This window comes from Hemicordylus capensis, chromosome 4, assembly GCF_027244095.1.
Source record: "Hemicordylus capensis ecotype Gifberg chromosome 4, rHemCap1.1.pri, whole genome shotgun sequence".
Classification (NCBI taxonomy): domain Eukaryota; kingdom Metazoa; phylum Chordata; class Lepidosauria; order Squamata; family Cordylidae; genus Hemicordylus; species Hemicordylus capensis.
Window position 1 is genome coordinate 152,664,202 of NC_069660.1, and position 17,294 is coordinate 152,681,495.

Below are 17,294 nucleotides of genomic sequence, written 5' to 3' on the forward strand. Positions count from 1 at the left end.
AAGCTTTGGTTGACTGGGGAGTCAATTTTAATTGGTTAAGGCAGATTTTAATTGGTGGTGCTTTGCGTTAAGGGCACACTTATTTATTGTTTGAAGCTATTTTGGTTCTGATGTATTAAATTGATGGTGTTTCATTCTAAAAAGGAATGGTGGCTTTTCTTTATTGGATTATAAATTATCTTCCAAACTAGTATGGTCTTTGGAATCACAGAAGAGCATATAGCATATAGATAATATGCAAGCATTTATTTAAATGTAATTGATTAAGAGGCAGATGATTAATCAACGAAAGTTCTTTATTTTCGACAGCTGTAAAAATATGATTTCACAGTTGTAGAGAAATGAATTCCTTCATTCCCATTTTGAAAGGCTTTGATGGGGAATGGGACCAGAACCAGATTGTCTTGCTTACTCATCATTTGACTTGCCAGCTACCTGTATTAGGAACACCTTGTGCACAACTTGTCAAATAAAGGAAGTTTATTTCCACTATCAAATGCTGGAGGACATACTGGAGGACATCCTCCCTGCCTCTTTTCTTGCAGCCGCTGAAATAATGTGGGGCAGGCTGCGTGGTGCCAGGGAGATGATCATCTTATTCAGCTAACATTTAGATTTGCTATAAAATTATGTTTAAAATGTTCAATAAATAGAATCCACTGAAGAGTGATTACAGCAGAAGGGAGAAGTGGGCACAGTGCAAATTATCTCGGGGACAGTGCCAAAGCTTTCTGCAACGGCTTCCCATATGGCATCAAGAAATGTCACTTTATATTTAACTGTGCAGTGATGAAAAGCTCTTGCAGGCTGCTTCACAGTGAAGTTAACAGGAGAGAACCTTAGACTCAGGAGAGAGTGAGTGTATGGGCTGGATTGTCACAGAGTTTCTGGCCTTCAAAAATCATTGCATGACCATACGCTGGCTTTGCAAGGGGATGCCTTGGGTGTGTGTGGGGATGTAGGATATGTGCTGGAGGGGGCTCTGAGAATGCACCCATAGAGGAGAGCTGGTCTTGTGGTAGCAAGCATGACTTGACCCCCTAGCTAAGCAGGGTCTGCCCTGGTTGCATTTGAATGGGAGACCACATGATTGTTTTCTACTGCGGCTTCTCTGTGTTTCTATTTGTTGTATTTGTTGTGTTGTTGTGTTGTTTTTATGCCTGTTTTTATATGTTTTTGTACTTTTAACATGATGTTTTTATTGTGTTTTTATTGTATGTTTTTAACTTTTGTAAACCGCCTTGGGGTTATCTTTTTAATGAAAGGTGGTATATAAATGCAAAAATAAATAAATAAATAAATAAATAAAATGTAAGACATTCCCCTCAGGGGATGGAGCTGCTCTGGGAAGAGCAGAAGATTTCAAGGTCCCTCTCTGGCTTCTCCAAGATAGGGCTGAGAGAGATTCCTGCCTGCAACCGTGGAGAAGCCGCTGCCAGTCTGTGAAGACAATACTGAGCTAGATAGACCAACGGTCTGACTCGGTATATGGCAGCTTCATGTGTTGCTATGAGTTTGTGGTTACTTATAAGATTGGTCTGGCAAACCACTACTGTGTGGGATAAAGGGTTTAGGGGCTTTGAGAGGCAGGGGGAACAGAAGGTTATGGCCATGTCCCACTTAGCCTGCTGCTGCAGCAGCTGGGACAAACGTCACATGAGCCAGCTGGGGTGGCTGGTACCATCTGGGGAGACAAATGCTCATTGTGATTTTTGACAAGGTCTACTACACCCCTAGAGATGAAGTCTCGTTCATCCCCTAGAGATGAAAAATAGGTGACAGCACTGCAATACTTTCAGCTTGCAGGGTGTTATGCTTTTATTGTCCTGATCATTGGGTCTGCAGCTGCCAAATTTGCCAGGGTGTTTTAAAAGCTGTTTTAAGTTTTAAAAACACAAAGAGGTCATTCACACAATCAAAAACTGTTCTACCGAGATGTGGGAGCTGTTTGTGCTCCCAATTTTTGATTGTGTGGAAGCAAGGTAGGAGGAAAACCTGGGTAGCTTTTCCTCCTACCTTGCTTCCAGACAATAATCTCTACCCAGGTTTTCCTCTTATCTTGCTTCCACACTACCAAAAATTGGGAGCACACAGAGCTCCCAAACCCAGGTAGAACACAGTTTTTGATTGTGTGGATGACCTTAAAAACTACTATGAAATTTTATGGATGTTTTCAGAGGAATGGAAATGAACAATGGCAGGAATGTTCTTCAAACATTACTCCATAGAGAGAGTACAATAATTTGTTCATTATTACTCTAACCCTTTCTTCTGTGCAAAAATGACTGCAGTATAGATTTTTAAAAGGATGACAACACTCAGAAAGTTGTAAATACAACAATGCCATCACCTGTTTTCCATCTCTAGGGAGGTAGACATTTTCAAAAATAACTATGAGCATAACTATGATAAATATAACTATGAGCATTCATAACTATGAGAGGAGAGCTGTTCTTGTGGTAGCAAGCATGACTTGTCTCCTTAGCTAAGCAGGTTCTGCCCTGGTTGCATATGAATGGAAGACTAGAAGTGTGAGCACTAAAAGATATTCCCCTCAGGGGATGGAGCCGCTCTGGGAAGAGCAGAAGGTTCCAAGTTCCCTGCCTGGCATCTCCAAGTTAGGGCTGAGAGAGATTCTTGCCTGCAACCTTTGGAGGCCGCTGCCGGTCTGTGAAGACAATACTGAGCTAGATAGACCAATGGTCTGACTCAGTATATGGCAGCTTCCTATGTTCCTATGTCCCCTGAGATGATACCAATGACCAAAGTTTATGGATCTGGCCCATGGACTAATTAAAGCAGTTAAATGGATCGAAAAGCTGTGACTGAAGCAAATAACACACACGTCATATAGATGTGCTTATCAGGGAGCCATGATTGGCTGCAGCTCCCCAAGGAATATACAATTAATGGCAAGCCCATGCTTGCCTCTACATTGTGTACAAAATGCCCCCTGGCTTACACAGCATGTAAACATTTAAATACCATGATAACATTTTAACAGCCCTGGTCTGTACTTTATTTAAATAAAGTAGTTAGTTTTTCTTTACAGAGGGAGAATGCCCTATAGCTTTCCGAATGTGCTTTTGATCATTGTCTTGCCTTCCTTTTGGCAAGTGTATCCAAGCTTTTGGAGATACCATTATGTAATAACCAAGATGGGATTGGTGCTGGTTTCTCCTAAAACAGTGGGTGGGAGGAGAAACAGGGGCATAACTATAATAGGGCAAAGGGAGACAGTTGTCTCGGGGCCCACTGCCTTGGCCCCCCCTGAGGCAAGTCACATGACAGACTCCCCCAGTCGTGCACCCATCCGGGCTTCCTTCAGTTGTATTCATCCTCCGAAACTGATGTGAGTGTGAAGACCTGGAGCTACCAGAACAGCATGTCTTTCTCTAGTACCATCACATGACTTGCATCGTCCACAATTGACAAAACCTTTTAAAAAATAATTTAGGATGATGTTCTATTGTGGCACATAGGAGATATATGCATATATATATGCATTTTACTATGCTTTTTGTTACCACTATTCAGCCTCATTTAAGATTTCTTTACTTCATGAGCTGAGCTTCAGTGAGGGAGGGGCCCATTTTAAAATCTTGTCTCTGGGCCCACTCCCACCTTGCTACGCCCCTGAGCATAAAGCTTGGGAAATGGGGGCTAAAAGTGTTTTTAAAGAAAGACAAAGTAATGTCCACAGATTAGCCAAGAACAAATGGGAGATTTATCCTGACCACAGGCTTTCTAGCTCTATCTGGCAGATAGTGAGGCTATTCCCACGATCAGCCTAAATCGGGCTAGGGGATCCTCGCCCGATTTCAGCTGATCATGGGAGCCACTGGGCTAGCAGGCGAGCCCGGTTGCCTCCCGGCGGTTAAACCACCAAACAACCCCTCCCCTTAAACGGGGTTTGTGGAGCGAGCGCTCTGCAAACCCGGTTTTTAAAATTGTGAGTAGCTGCAGCACGGCTCCGCGTACTCATGAGTAGACCCCTGGAGGGGAGGCGAAAAGCCACCTCCCGGCTCCGGGGGTCCACTCGCTCAGGGCATACTAGAGCTTCTGGGGTCTGTGCGGCCCCCGAACTCCCCAGCTCCTGCTGTCTCCATCACGGAGCCGGCAGTCATGTGGGTGGCCGATGTGGCTGCCCAGGGCTCCCGCCCTGCTCGTCTGTGGGGAGGGCGGGCTTAGCCCGCTCTCCCTGCAAACCCGGACTCACTGATCTCGAGACCTGGCTCAGTATCTACTCAAAGGATGGCCTTCCATACCTCAGGAGGTCACCTTAAAACCCTGTGAAACCTTTTAAAAAAGGCATTAGCTGATATAAGGAAAATTATTCAAAGTAGTCCCACTGAAATTAAAATGACACATTAGGCTAATGTGTCCTTTTAATTTCAATGGGACTACTTTGAGTAATTTCCCTCGTATCAGACCCTGGTTTGAATTAGTTAAAATTAGCCCACTGGTTTCTGATTTTCTGTGTCTTAACTGCAGCAAATGCTTTCAAGCTTTTCTCTGCAGTCACAAGGACTAGGGAGAGGCATACGTTTAATCCACAATTCTCATGACCTTATTTTCAAGTCATGATGTAAGATTTCATAAACTAGGTACCTTGCATCTATAAGCCTTCACTGCTCAGGGTTCTTATTCTGCAGTTCTATGTGCACAGAATTCCAGTGAGCATCTGGCTCAGTTTTTTAAAAAAATTTGCATAACATCTCAGCTCCTGATTTTAAGATGTAAGAGGAAGATTCTAGTTATGATCTTGGCAGGGCTTGTTTGGGGCATTCAGATTTCAGGGGCTCTGTGCTGCTCAGAACCATGCCTCAGGACCCTCTAGAGGGGTCACAGGGTCTGAGGCATGGGGCAATTGTATTTTCTTCACTTTCCCTATCTCTAGACTCTCTTCTCCTGCTCCGAACAATTAGGCATCCCCTTCCCACAGTTTCCCAAATTGCTGTTCCTTTTCCTTTGTTCCGTTACCTTTCATGAAACAGGGAAAGAGGGTTTCAGCCAGGAAACCCCGTTGAAGGAAGTGACCCAGTTGTTTCCCTGTCCCTGCATATTACAGGTGTGCATGAGTAAACGCTTCACTGAGAGCAGCAAAGGAGCTTGAGGCAACCCTCTGTCTCAGAAATATGCATGAAAATATGCAGGTGAAGAGCCATAGGCATTCAGTCATGGATACAGATTTCTTGCATGTGTGTGGGCATTCATTTCAGTGAAGTCCACATGCACAAAGACATGGGTGCAAGGCTGTGTTCTCTTTACTGCAGTGAGTGGGGAAGCCCTTCTTGGTAGTTCTACTCATGCACTGGGGCTTTCAAGTGGGAATAGATCAAAACACAAAAAGCTCCAGAGGCTGGAGAAAGGGATGCTGTGTGTCAGATGTGTTTGTGCCACCTCCTCCTCTTGCTTCTTTAGTTTCTAATTGCATCCAGCTCACTGCAGGAAGGGCTCCCAAGTGAGAAGCTATGAGTTCTGTGTAGGCTTGAGCCTGTCTGGAATAAAGGGATGGGCACAGTGTGTGTGGGAAGGGACCCAAACAAGAACACAACCTCTTCTCCCAAAAATCTTTCTGGCTCCTAAATTTTGCAAGAGTGTACAATCCTGATGATGGTTTTAGAAATGAATGGTATGCAGAGAGAGTGAACAGAGTGAGAATGTTCACCTTAGCACTAGATCTCAGGGACACCCAATTCCACTGACTGGCAGTGGATTCAGGAGAGACAAAAGCAAGGACTTCTTCACGCAGTACACAAGTAACTTATGGAAGTTGTTGTGACAAGATGTGTTGATGGCTTTAAAAATAGTTAAATCAATACACAGAGTATATCAGCAGCCATAGTCATGATAGCCAAATGGCATCTCCATGTGCAGAGGCAATATAACTCTACATTTGTTGTAAACCGCCCAGAGACTTGTGTTTTGGGCGGTATATAAATATGTTGAATGAATGAATAATACCTGGAACTTTTACACGTAGCAGGGCACTTTCCAGATTAAACCCTAGAACAGTGTCACTACGGATCTGCAAAGTGTGCTTTTGTACTTCCTGTGTTTGACACTGTAGTCCCTGCACGGACAGCAAGGTGCCATTCACATTTCCGATGCATTATGAATTTTGGATTTTATCCAAAATAAAAGGATAAAATTTTGGATTTTATCTTTGCGTTATAGTGCTACAATATTACAAGTCCGTTGCAGAAAAATAGCTGTATTTTCCCATTGTAGGGGTTTTAGATTCTGGGGATTGTTTTCAATACAATCCTGCCAAGCTGAAGCATTTTACCCCTGTTGTAGCGCGTAATCCGGAAAGTGCCCAGGCTTTACCACAATTTTACTGAGAGGCTTTACTGTGAACCCGAAGTTGTCCCCCGAAACTGACACAAATAGTGGATTTTATTTACCCTGGATATAAATTGGGTTATACCCTTAACACGCTGTGAAAAACCCAAATTGTGTGTGAACTGCTTCCCGATCACTTGTAGGGACCTTGGGGAAATCTGGCTGATATGTGAACGAACCCCCTCCATTCCGGAGGAGATGTGAGTTAATGGACTTTAAAAGCCCCATGTGGAAAACTTCCTGGTGCTGGAGGCAAGCAGCAGCAGAGGGCTGTGCTGCTGCCCTCCTGATGGGCTTCCTGGAGACATCTGGCCAGCGTTGGAAACAGGATATTGGGCTAGATGGTCTGTCTGAGCCACCTGGCCTCTTCTTATACACTGTTGTTAATAGTGATCCCTTCTCTTTCTCTCCCAATTGCTCCCCTACCCTGCATGACCGACTGTAGAAACAGAGGGATGAGGACTCGTCTGGGCTGCCTGTCTCACAAATCAGACTCATGCAGCGACTTCACAGCTATTCTTCTGGACAAACCCAACCGGGCACTGAAGTGAGTACAGAAGCACCCATCTTCTCCCCCCTCCCACTGCAGCAATTCCCTCTTTACCCTTGCAACGTAAGTCATCAAATCACAGAACTGCAGAATTAGAAGGGACTTTTGGAGGTTTTCTAGTCCAACCAGTGTTCCCTCTAAGATGGATTCCCAAATGTTGTTGACTACATTTCCCAGAATCCCCAGCTGCAATGGCTTTTGCTTGGGGATTATGGGAGTTGTAGTCAACAACATCTGGGAATCCCTGTTAGAGGGAACACCGAGTCCAACTCCCTTGTTCAGAGCAGGAAACTGCTAGAGCCTTTTTTACGAATGGTTATCCAGTCTCTGCTTAAATAATAACTTTCTGCACTATGGCTTTGAATCCTTAAAAGAAAAAGTTGCAGATTTAGTGACCAAGGGTCAAAATGAGCCCAAATCTTCATAGAACACCCTCAAGAAGAGCAAACGTAACCATACAGCTTGCAACAATATTAGAAACACTCCTATGAAATAACTGGCTAATTGATATACCAGGACAAAGTTCTCTCTTCCAACAGGAGGCATATATATATTTAAATACTATATATGAGGGACAGAATGAAAAGTGGAGTGCTTAAAGAGAACCGTGAGTGCTTTCTAGATTACACCCTACAACAGTGTCACTACATGTCGGTTGTGCTTCCGTACTGCCTATGTTTTGACATTGCAGTCCCTGCACTGTCAGCAAGGTGCCGTTCACATTTCTGATGCCTTCTTTTGGATTTTATCCTTGTGTTTTAGTCCTACAGTGTTGCATGTGCATCGCAAAAAGAAAAAAAAGGGGAAAGGGGAAAAAAAAGAAAAGCTGTACTTCCCTGTTGTAGGAGGGTTGCGCAAGCTTTACATTTTCAAAATGATTCTGCCAAGCTGAAGCATTTTACTGCTGAACAGCGTGCAGTCTGGAAAGTGCCCTGGAAGCCTCCAGAGTCTAGATCTCCAGGGGCAGTCCTTTAATGAGGCATGGGGAGGTGGTTGCCTCAGGCAGTGAGTGTGTGCATGGTGGTGAGTGTGGGTACCCCACTCTGCCCCCCACTGCAGGTGCCATCACACTGGCTTTCTGCCAGCTTGTTGCCATTCTCGCCACCTCATCTTTGCTATTGCTGTCCCTCTTCTGCCCTTCCTGGGGTTCACACAGCTCACCGCTGCTGCTGCTCCTGCACCAGCCTCTCTAGCTTTGTCTCCTCCCAGAAGATGAAATGGAGGAAACAAGTGCGGTGCTGGGGAGAGATGCTCTAGCTGTGTTTCCTCTTTGAGGAGGAGACAAAGCTGGAGAAGCTGGTTGCTGCTGCAGGAGTAGAACCAGCAGTAGAAGCAGGTGAGCAGGCAAAATACACCCTGGGAGGGGGAGAAGAGGGGAAAGAGCAGGGGAGATGGTCAGTTGAGGTAGTGGGAGTGATGTGGGACTGGCTCCAGGAGTGGGGAGTGCAAATAGTTTGGGTTGCCCCTGTAGATCTTGTTAGGAGTGAGAATTCTAAAGCACTGCCCTTAGCACTACAGTAACGTCTTCTGGCCACTAGAGGCATGATGAAATGTTAATAGTCTGTCTCACTCAGAGTCAATTGTTGCTGAAGGCTAGTGCCTATTTGGTATGTTGTTCAATGGCTTTCTCTCAATAAGTGATGTTTTAGTTTCTTAATAAATCTTTTTGTTTTTTTAACTCAGTCTAATGTCTCCAGTTAATCTCTTGCGCTATACTTCTTTACCACCAGAACATACTCTGCTGTGTGAGGACTTTAATGTTTCTTCTCACACCCTAGAACAGAAATTAATGGCCCAGAGCTCTGAGACTGGTGAAGAAAGTAATTAGCCTGAATAAGAAAACAAGGTTTTCTCAAAGTTGGAGACAGAACAAGGGCTACAAAGGATTGAGTGGCTACAAGGTCCAGATTTTGAACTGTGGTCTTTTAAAATGGAGATGCTCCTGAAAAGCCATGGAATCAACAGGGTCTTACACACAGAGCACCCTGTCAGAGAAGGGGAAGAAAGACAAGCCTGGGACAGTGCAGATGATAAAGCCACTGGGATAATTTGTTTATCGGGGAATGACTCTATAGAAGTTGTATGAAAGGAAGTCAGCTGTCTCCAAAGTACATCAAGTTATAAAGATGTGTAACTAAAGAAGGGAGAGGATCTGTCTAAGCATACAGATGTAGGAGACTTCATTGAAGCTGCAAGCACAGGGAGTAATTTTGCCTGATACAGTTCAGATTGGATTGTTTTGAACAGTCTTCCTGAGCATTTTTAGTCTATTGTAAATGTATTGGAAGCCAAAGATCATTTGAATTTGAAGTTTGTAATAAACTGCTTGGAAGACTTTAATTTGTGCAGAGGCAATGGGCAGCAACTAAAGTTAAATGAAGAAAATGCTTCTAACAGGTATCAAAAAGATAACAAGTGTTTTGTCTGTGGAGTCCCAGACATATGAATGCCCAGTGTCCTCAGAACAAAAAATGTGCAACTAAAAAGGAGGTGAAACCTCATTTCAAAAGGAGTGAGTCACCTAAGCATACAAACAAAAATGCAGGGAAGCAAGGAGAGAATAAGTCTGACAAACATAAAACATATGTTGCTAATACAGAGAAGAATTTCTAGTTCTACAAAATGTAATGCTGGAATTTGTATTGATTCGGGCACAACCAGCAATTTGATTAAAGAAAAAGTATTTGTTAACTTTCGTAGATGATTTATTCAAGATATACATTTATTTATTTGATTAGTGAAAAGAACCAAATACTGAAGGAGTATGTTGCAAGAGTTTCCAATGTTTGGAAGGAAGCCTCAAATTCTGAGATCAGACAATGGAAGGGAATATACAGGAAATGAAATAACTGAATATCTGAAAAAGGAGGGCATTGATTTGAATATCAGATGACAATGAACAAACAAATGACCCCAGAACAAAATAGCATGGCAGAAAGAAAGAATCGTTCTTTAATAGAAATGGCCAGATGCATGTTGCTGGATGCAGGACTATACAGTGAGTTTTGGGGAGAAGCAATACGACTGCTACTTATTTACAAAACAGACTGCCTACTAACTTTATAAATAAAACACCATTTGAATTGTGACATGGAAAGAAGCCTAATAAGGAGCATATTCATGTTTTTGGCTAAAAGCATATGCCAATGTGCCAAAGTCTAAAAGAACCAAATTCAAATGAAGGTGTGAGGAAGGGATATTAGTTGGCTATGCACCAGGATAGAAAGGATATAGCATACTTGATCTTGCCACATTAATTGTAAAAATGCATAATGTGGTGTATTTTGATGAAAAAGAAAAGCCAGCTGCTGATAAAGTACCAGATATTAAACTGGACAAAATGCAAAAGGAGCCAGGATACAAAAGGAGTCAGGACAAGAAAAATCAGGAAAAGAAGTTGATGTAATTATTGTGCCAACTAACTATAAAGAGCAAAATGAAAACACTGAGGCTTAGACAGAGATAAGATGCTCAGCAAGAACCAACAAAGGTATTCCAGCAAAAGACTCTTATATATTACTAGAATAGAAAATGTGCAAGAGCCTAGTACATGGGACGATATTGATAAACTGCCAGCTGATCAAGCCTGCTATTGGAGAAAAGCTGCAGAAGAAGAGATCCAATCTCTGCATAAAAATAATACTTGAATACTTATGGAGCTGCCTATGAGAAGAAAAACTGTAGGGTGCAAAGGGGGTTTCAAGGCAAAGCATGATGCAAAAGGTGATGTCCAATGCTATAAAGCAAGGCTAGTAGCTAAAGCATATTCTCATAAAAATGGTGAGGATTATGATGAAACTTTTGTCCCAGTAGTAAAACACTCTTCTATAAGAATTCTCCTTTGTACTGCAGCAGCAAGAAAAATGTATGTAGATAATTTGGATGTCAAAAATGCATTTTTACATGGTGTTATTAAGAAGGATATTTACATGGAGTAACCACCAGAGTTTGAGAAAACTGATAAGGAGCGACTTGTGTGTAAGCTCCAAAAGAGCATTTATGGTCTAAAGAAAGCATCAAGAGCTTGGAATACAAACCTAAATCAGTTGCTTAAAGTTAAACAAGGGTTAATTCAAGGAAAAGCTGACTCTGGTCTTTATTCAAGGTTTAGAAACAATAAATGGATTTACTGAGCCCTTTCTCATGAGCAGTGAGAAAGGGCAAGAGGGCTAGCAGGCAGGAAACCTTAAAGAGCTTACTTCCCCACAGACAACCGAGTGCTCCCTCCAGCTATCCCACCCAGATGACTACCAGCTGCTGCCGGTAGCTCGGGGGGCTGGGACACTTTGCCCCACCCCCAGAGTTCCCATAATGCACTGCACGAGTGCACAGCATTATGGGAATCTCCCCTCCCCTCCCTGAAGCTGCTTGTGATCCCTGCAGTCTGCCACCTGTGGCTGCAAGCAGCACAGCTGGCAGGCGATCACAGAAACTGGGCTAGGAGAGCTCTAGTTCTCCTAACCTCGTTTTAGAGGGGGGCTTTGGAGGCGGGTTTGCTGCCGAGGTGCCATCGGGATCGGGCCTGACATGTGCAGGCAAAACCAGGCTGGGCTTCATAATATATGTTGATGATTTGATTGATGTCAAAACAGAGAAGATAGTGAACAAAGCATTTGAACGAAGAAATAGAAGTAAATCGACTGGGGAACATTTCTTATCTTGGAATACAAATAGAAAGAGAACAAGATGGAGGTTATCTTAATCAGAAACAAAGGATAAAAGACTTGTTAGAAGGTCTGTGTCTTACCGATGCCAAGGAAGTCAGCACTCCAGTGGAAGCTAACTTCTTGAAGCAAGATACAAACAGTGAGCTTCTTCCAGACAATGGGCAATATAGGAAAACAATTGGGAAACTTCCACAGTAACAAGACTAGACATTGCTGGAGCTGTTGGAATTTTAAGCAGAAAAGTGAGTACACCCACCAGAAATGATTGGATTGCAGTTAAAAGACTGGGTAGGTACCTTAAAAGTACAGTTCATCTAAAACTTAAATTGCCAACAAGTAGTAGTTCCAGACTAGTGGGTTGTGTGGATGCAGACTGGGCAGAAGACAGAACAGATCGTAATCCCACAAGTGGATACCTGTTCTTTTATGGAGGTGGAGCAATTAGTTGGTACAGTCGAAAGCAAAACACTGTTGCTCTTCCACTCAGGCCTCCCAGGAGGCGGCATGGACGCACAAATTGTTGAAAGACTTTGGAGCTGATTAACCAAAACCAACTGAATTTTCTGAGGACAAAGTTATATTTTGCCTTCACAAATGGAGAAGACAAAATCCAGAACAAAGCATATTGAGACAAAATACCATTATGTACGTGTTGTACAAGAAAAGGGTCTCATGGAGTTGAAATACTGCCCAACAGAGAATATGTTAACAGATGTACTCACAAAGCCATTGCCATGAGATCATTTTCTTGCATTGCAACAGATGATGGGGTTTTTTGATCAGTGTTCGAGCAATGAGGAGTGTTAGAAGGAGTGAGAATTCTAAAGTATTGCTCTCAGCTCCACAACCACCTCTTCTGAGGTTAACTGAGCAAAGAGGCATCTTTTAAATGGTTTCTCTTTATTTAGCAGGGGGAGAGCAACTGGCCCTATACACCCCCAGCACAGCATCCCTCCTGTAGCTGTTGCTGGTGTCTATCATGTTTCTTTTTTAGATTGTGAGCTCTTTGAGGACAGGGAGCCTATTTATATCTATGTGGACCACTTTTGTATTCTGGCTGCTGGAGGCATGATGAGATGTTAATAGGTCTCTCTTGCTCAGTTAGAGTCAGTTAGAACTGTTCACTTGTTAGCTAGTGCCTGTTTGTAGTTCAGTAGCTCTCTCAGTAAGTGATGCTTTAGTTTCTTTATTTGTTTTTTGAACTCAACCGAATGTTTCCAGATAATTTCTTGGGCTAGACTTCTTTACCACCAGCTCATACTCTACTGTATGAGATCTTTAATGTTTCTCCTCGCATGCCTCAACAGATCTCTCATATGTATCCAGATATCTTATACTCACAATTTACAAGATATATAAATTCAAATTCTTGTATAAATATACAAGATATATTTACAAGATATATAAATATATGTATCCAGATATCTTGTACTCACAATTTAGCTTTCTCTATGCTTATGACTCTGGCAATGCAAAAAATGCCCTTACCTCACCACACTGCCACAGAGGGGTCAGACCACAGCAAGAGTAGCTGGAAGCAGAGAGGACTGGCAGAGATGAGACTGTGACTGGAACCAGGGGTCAGAGTCCCTCTGGTCTCAGGGTGCAGCTGGATGCAAGATGAAGGGGTAGATCAGGGAACCAACCAAGAGGCGGGTGCAAGGGCAATCATAGGCAGGAAGCAGGCAGGGGAACAGTCTGGAAGCACAGCACAGGGAGGCACAATAGCTTCTCTGAGGCCCACAGTAGACAAGACACTCAAGATTCAGAAATCATAATTAGGACCTCCCACTGTGCAGTGTGGAAATGGCTTGACTAGCAAGCCAGAGACTGCTGGTTCAAATCCCCGCTGGTATTTTCCCAGACTATGGGAAACACCTATATCGGGCAGCAGCGATATAGGAAGATGCTGAAAGGCATAATCTCAAACTGCATGGGAGATGGCAATGGTAAACCCCTCCTGTATTCTACCAAAGACAACCACAGAGCTCTGTGAGCGCCATGAGTCGACACACTTCACACTTTTGGGTGCTTGACTCGCCTGAGTTAGAGGCACATGAAAAATGGGTCCTCAAAAAAGTAAATAAACTGCATAAATGGTCAAAAATCTGGGACAACATTATTGAACTATTCTTAGAATAATTAAAAAACACAAAACAAACAAAAAGCAACCCGAAACACCCTTTCTGATTTACCCACATCTATAGGTGCAACAGTGGGTATCTCTTTCTCTCCCTCCCCTCCTGCTCCTCCTCCTCTTCCCTCTCTTTCTCCCTATCTCCTTCCTTTTCCCACCTCTCCCCAGCCAGCACAGCACACAAAGGCTGGCGAGGGGAGAGAAGGTCGGGCTCGGGGTTGGGGCAGGGTGGGGTGGGGAGGGAGGGAAACGGGGAAAGATGTAAGTAAAATACAAAATGTCAAAAAGCATTAAATAACAACAACAAACAAGCATGGAGAGAGGAGCTTCAGATCTGGACCATGGTTTTAGGAGGAAGAGGGCTTTATCCTCACCCCTCTTCCCACTGTTTCTCTGATTAAAATTGCCACCTTGAGCTTCCATTTCCCCCATGAAGCAAATGACAGCTTGGGGGAGAGTATTTTTTATCGGGGGGGTGGTGGTGGTGGTTAAGGTTACCTCCCACCTGTATGTTGTGGCACTGATCCGATTTAGGCCTCTCTGAAGTTGCTATTAATTTTTAAGAAAACTTCAGGAGATTTTAATCATGTATCTCCCACGTCATATCTAGTTGTGCCCTCAGTGGCACACTGCCCAGAGTGATGAAGTGCAGCTGGTGCTGAAACAGTATAACAGGCAATGGTGCCAGATTGCCATACCTGGATCCAGAATTAGATGGATTCTGAGGCATCTCTATCCTATCTCTTTCCAGAATCAATTTCTCCTCCAATCCATTGCATTGTTTAGAATACAGCATACCAATTAAGAACAAAATTCAAAATACCAAATTCTGCACAAAATATGTATAGAAAGAAGCATTAGCTGATCTCTAATCATATTTTGTCTGATGACAAAATTTGGGTTGTTCCCAAATCTGTTTTTCCCCATCTTCATCCGTATGATTGTTCTTGACTGACACTTTCTTTTTTGTAGAAGATTATCAACAGAAGAAGCTTCAAGATGGGCAGACTCCTTTGATGTCCTCCTGTCCCATAAATGTGAGTAAACGTGCATTTCTCTGGAAATATATTCTTGGCCTTGCCTCCTGAACAACTTACAAATGGTTTAACAATAAGGGTTTATTTGTTAACTGCCTTGCAGAGGCCTCTACATGTAGAGTAGCATCCAGTTCTCCTAAAACAGGGATCCTCAACGTTGGGCCCCAAGATGTTAGTGGACTTCAACTCCCATAATCCCAAGCCCCAGTGGCCTTTGGTTGGGGATTCTGGGAGCTGTAGTCCAACAACATCTGGGGGCCCAACATTGAGGATCCCTGTCCTAAAATATATACCAGATTTATACTGTGGATAATTACATAATTTGCCATCTATTACCCACTGTGACGTGTTTAATGATTTCTTTGTGGATACAATCTCTCATATTCAGGCTGACTTGGATTTAGACCCCACAATTACTACAGTGTCTGAATCAGAGGTGTCCAGCAACTCCTCTTATGTGGTTAGGCTGGATCAGTTTCAATTTGTGAATGGTGAGGATGTGGACAAGCTGTGTGGAGCGATGCAGCCTACCACCTGTTCTTCTAATCCTTGTCCGACATGGCTAATACTATCTGGCAGGAAGGTTGTTGTAGAAGGCCTGGTAAGATCATAAATGTTTCTCTGAGGGAGGGAAGGATCCCTCTTTGTCTTAAGGAGGCAATTATTAGACCACTTCTGAAGAAGCCTGCCTTGGATTCCTCAGAGTTGAGCAACTATAGGCCTGTCTCCAACCTTCCGTGGCTTGGCAAGGTAATTGAGAGGGTGGTGGCCTCCCAACTCCAGGCAGTCTTGGATGAAACTGATTATCTAAACCCATTTTAGACTGGCTTTTGGGTGGGCTATGTGGTGGAGACTGCCTTGGTTAGCCTGATGGATGATCTCCAATTGGGGATTGACAGAGGAAGTGTGACTCTGTTGGTCCTTTTAGACCTCTTGGCGGCTTTTGATACAGTTGACCGTTGTATCCTTCTGGAGTGTCTGAGGAGGTTGGGGGTGGGAGGCACTGCTTTGCAGTGGTTCCTCTCTTACCTCGCGGGCAAATTCCAGAGGGTGTCTCTCGGGGGCTGTTGTTCTTCAAAAACTTTGGTGGGAACTATATTGGGTCCTTCATGGCTCCGTATTGTCTCTGACGTTGTTTAACATCTACATAAAACCACTGGGAGAGATCCTCAGGAGATTTTGGAGCAGGGTGCTATCAGTATGCTGATGACACCCAAATCTATTTCTCCATGTCAACATCATCAGGAGAAGGCATAACCTCCCTAAATGCCTGCCTGGAGGCAGTGATGGGCTGGATGAGAGTTAACAAGCTGAGACTGAATCCAGATAAGACAGAGGTACTTATTGTGCAGGGTCAGAACTCCAGAGACTATTTTGATCTGCCTGTTCTGGATGGGGTCACACTTCCCCAGAAGGAACAGGTACGCAGTCTGTGGGAGCTTCTGGACACAAAACTCTCCCTGGTGTCCCAGGTTGAGGCAGTGGCCAGAGGTGCCTTTTATCAGCTCTGGCTGATATGCCAGCTGCATCCATTTCTTGAGATAAATGACCTCAGAACAGTAGTACATCTGCTGGTCACCTCCAGATTTGACTACTGCAGTGCGCTCTATGTGGGGCTGCCTTTGTACATAATCCGGAAACTGCAGTTAGTCCAGAATGCGGCAGCCAGGTTGGTCTCTGGGTCATCTTGGAGAGACCATATCACTCCTATCTTAAAAGATCTACACTGGCTGCTGATAAGTTTCCGGGCAAAGTACAAGGTTTTGGTCATAACCTATAAAGCCCTAAACAGGTTAGGCCCTGGATATTTAAGAGAACGTATTCTTTGCTATGAACCACACTGCCCATTGAGATCATCTGAAGAAGTTCGTCTGCAGTTGCCACTAGCTCGTTTGGTGGCTACTCGGGGACGGGCCTTCTTCATTGCTGCCCTGAGGCTTTGGAACACACTTCCTGCTGAAATAAGAGCCTCCCCATCTCTTACAACTTTTAAAAGGGCAATCAAGATGCATTTGTTCACCCAGGCTTTTAATTAGATACTGTTTTAATTGTGTTTTAATAGTTTTAACTTTTAAATTTTAATTGTTGAAATGTTTAATCTTTTTATTGGTGGTTTTTATTCTCTTGTAAACCGCCCAGAGAACATGTGTTTTGGGCAGTATAAAAACATGTCAAAAATAAAATAAATAAATAAATAATGGGGCATATCGGTGCCTGTAACTTTCAGGCACTTTTCTTCTCAGACTGGTTCATGTCTGGTCAGAGGTGCACCTAGGTAATTTTGGAGCCTGGACCTAAAGACCTTTGGAGCCCCCTCCTGCATACTAAGCATAATTATGCTCTGCCAGGTGACCACACCACCCAGGACAGACTAAAGTGGATTTAGCTCCCAGGAACTGTGGAGGCCCTGGACTTCGGCCCCGAAGTCCAGGGGTAAAAGCACCTCTGCTTCTGGTATTTGAGCAGAGCTTAGAGAAAAGTGCTTGAAAGCAATAAAGCATGGAGAGGCAAGGCAGGACAGGGTTTGGCTCTTCTCACCAGCATGCCCCTTCTGT

The 17,294-nt window shown here is 43.6% G+C and overlaps 1 protein-coding gene across 12 annotated transcripts in view; it reads left to right on the forward strand.

Moving 5' to 3' along the window:
• RGS8 (regulator of G protein signaling 8) overlaps positions 1–17,294 on the forward strand; it is a 71,817-nt gene that overhangs the window by 21,495 nt on the left and 33,028 nt on the right. For 7 of the 12 annotated variants that reach the window (XM_053245002.1, XM_053245005.1, XM_053245009.1 and 4 more), the window contains 2 exons: positions 6,794–6,895; positions 14,675–14,739. In XM_053245002.1, the coding sequence (XP_053100977.1) occupies positions 6,794–6,895; positions 14,675–14,739 (167 nt within the window). Of the gene's footprint in view, positions 1–6,765; positions 6,896–14,674; positions 14,740–17,294 lie in introns of all 12 variants that reach the window. The other 5 variants (XM_053244998.1, XM_053245004.1, XM_053245006.1 and 2 more) reach the window with 3 other exon arrangements.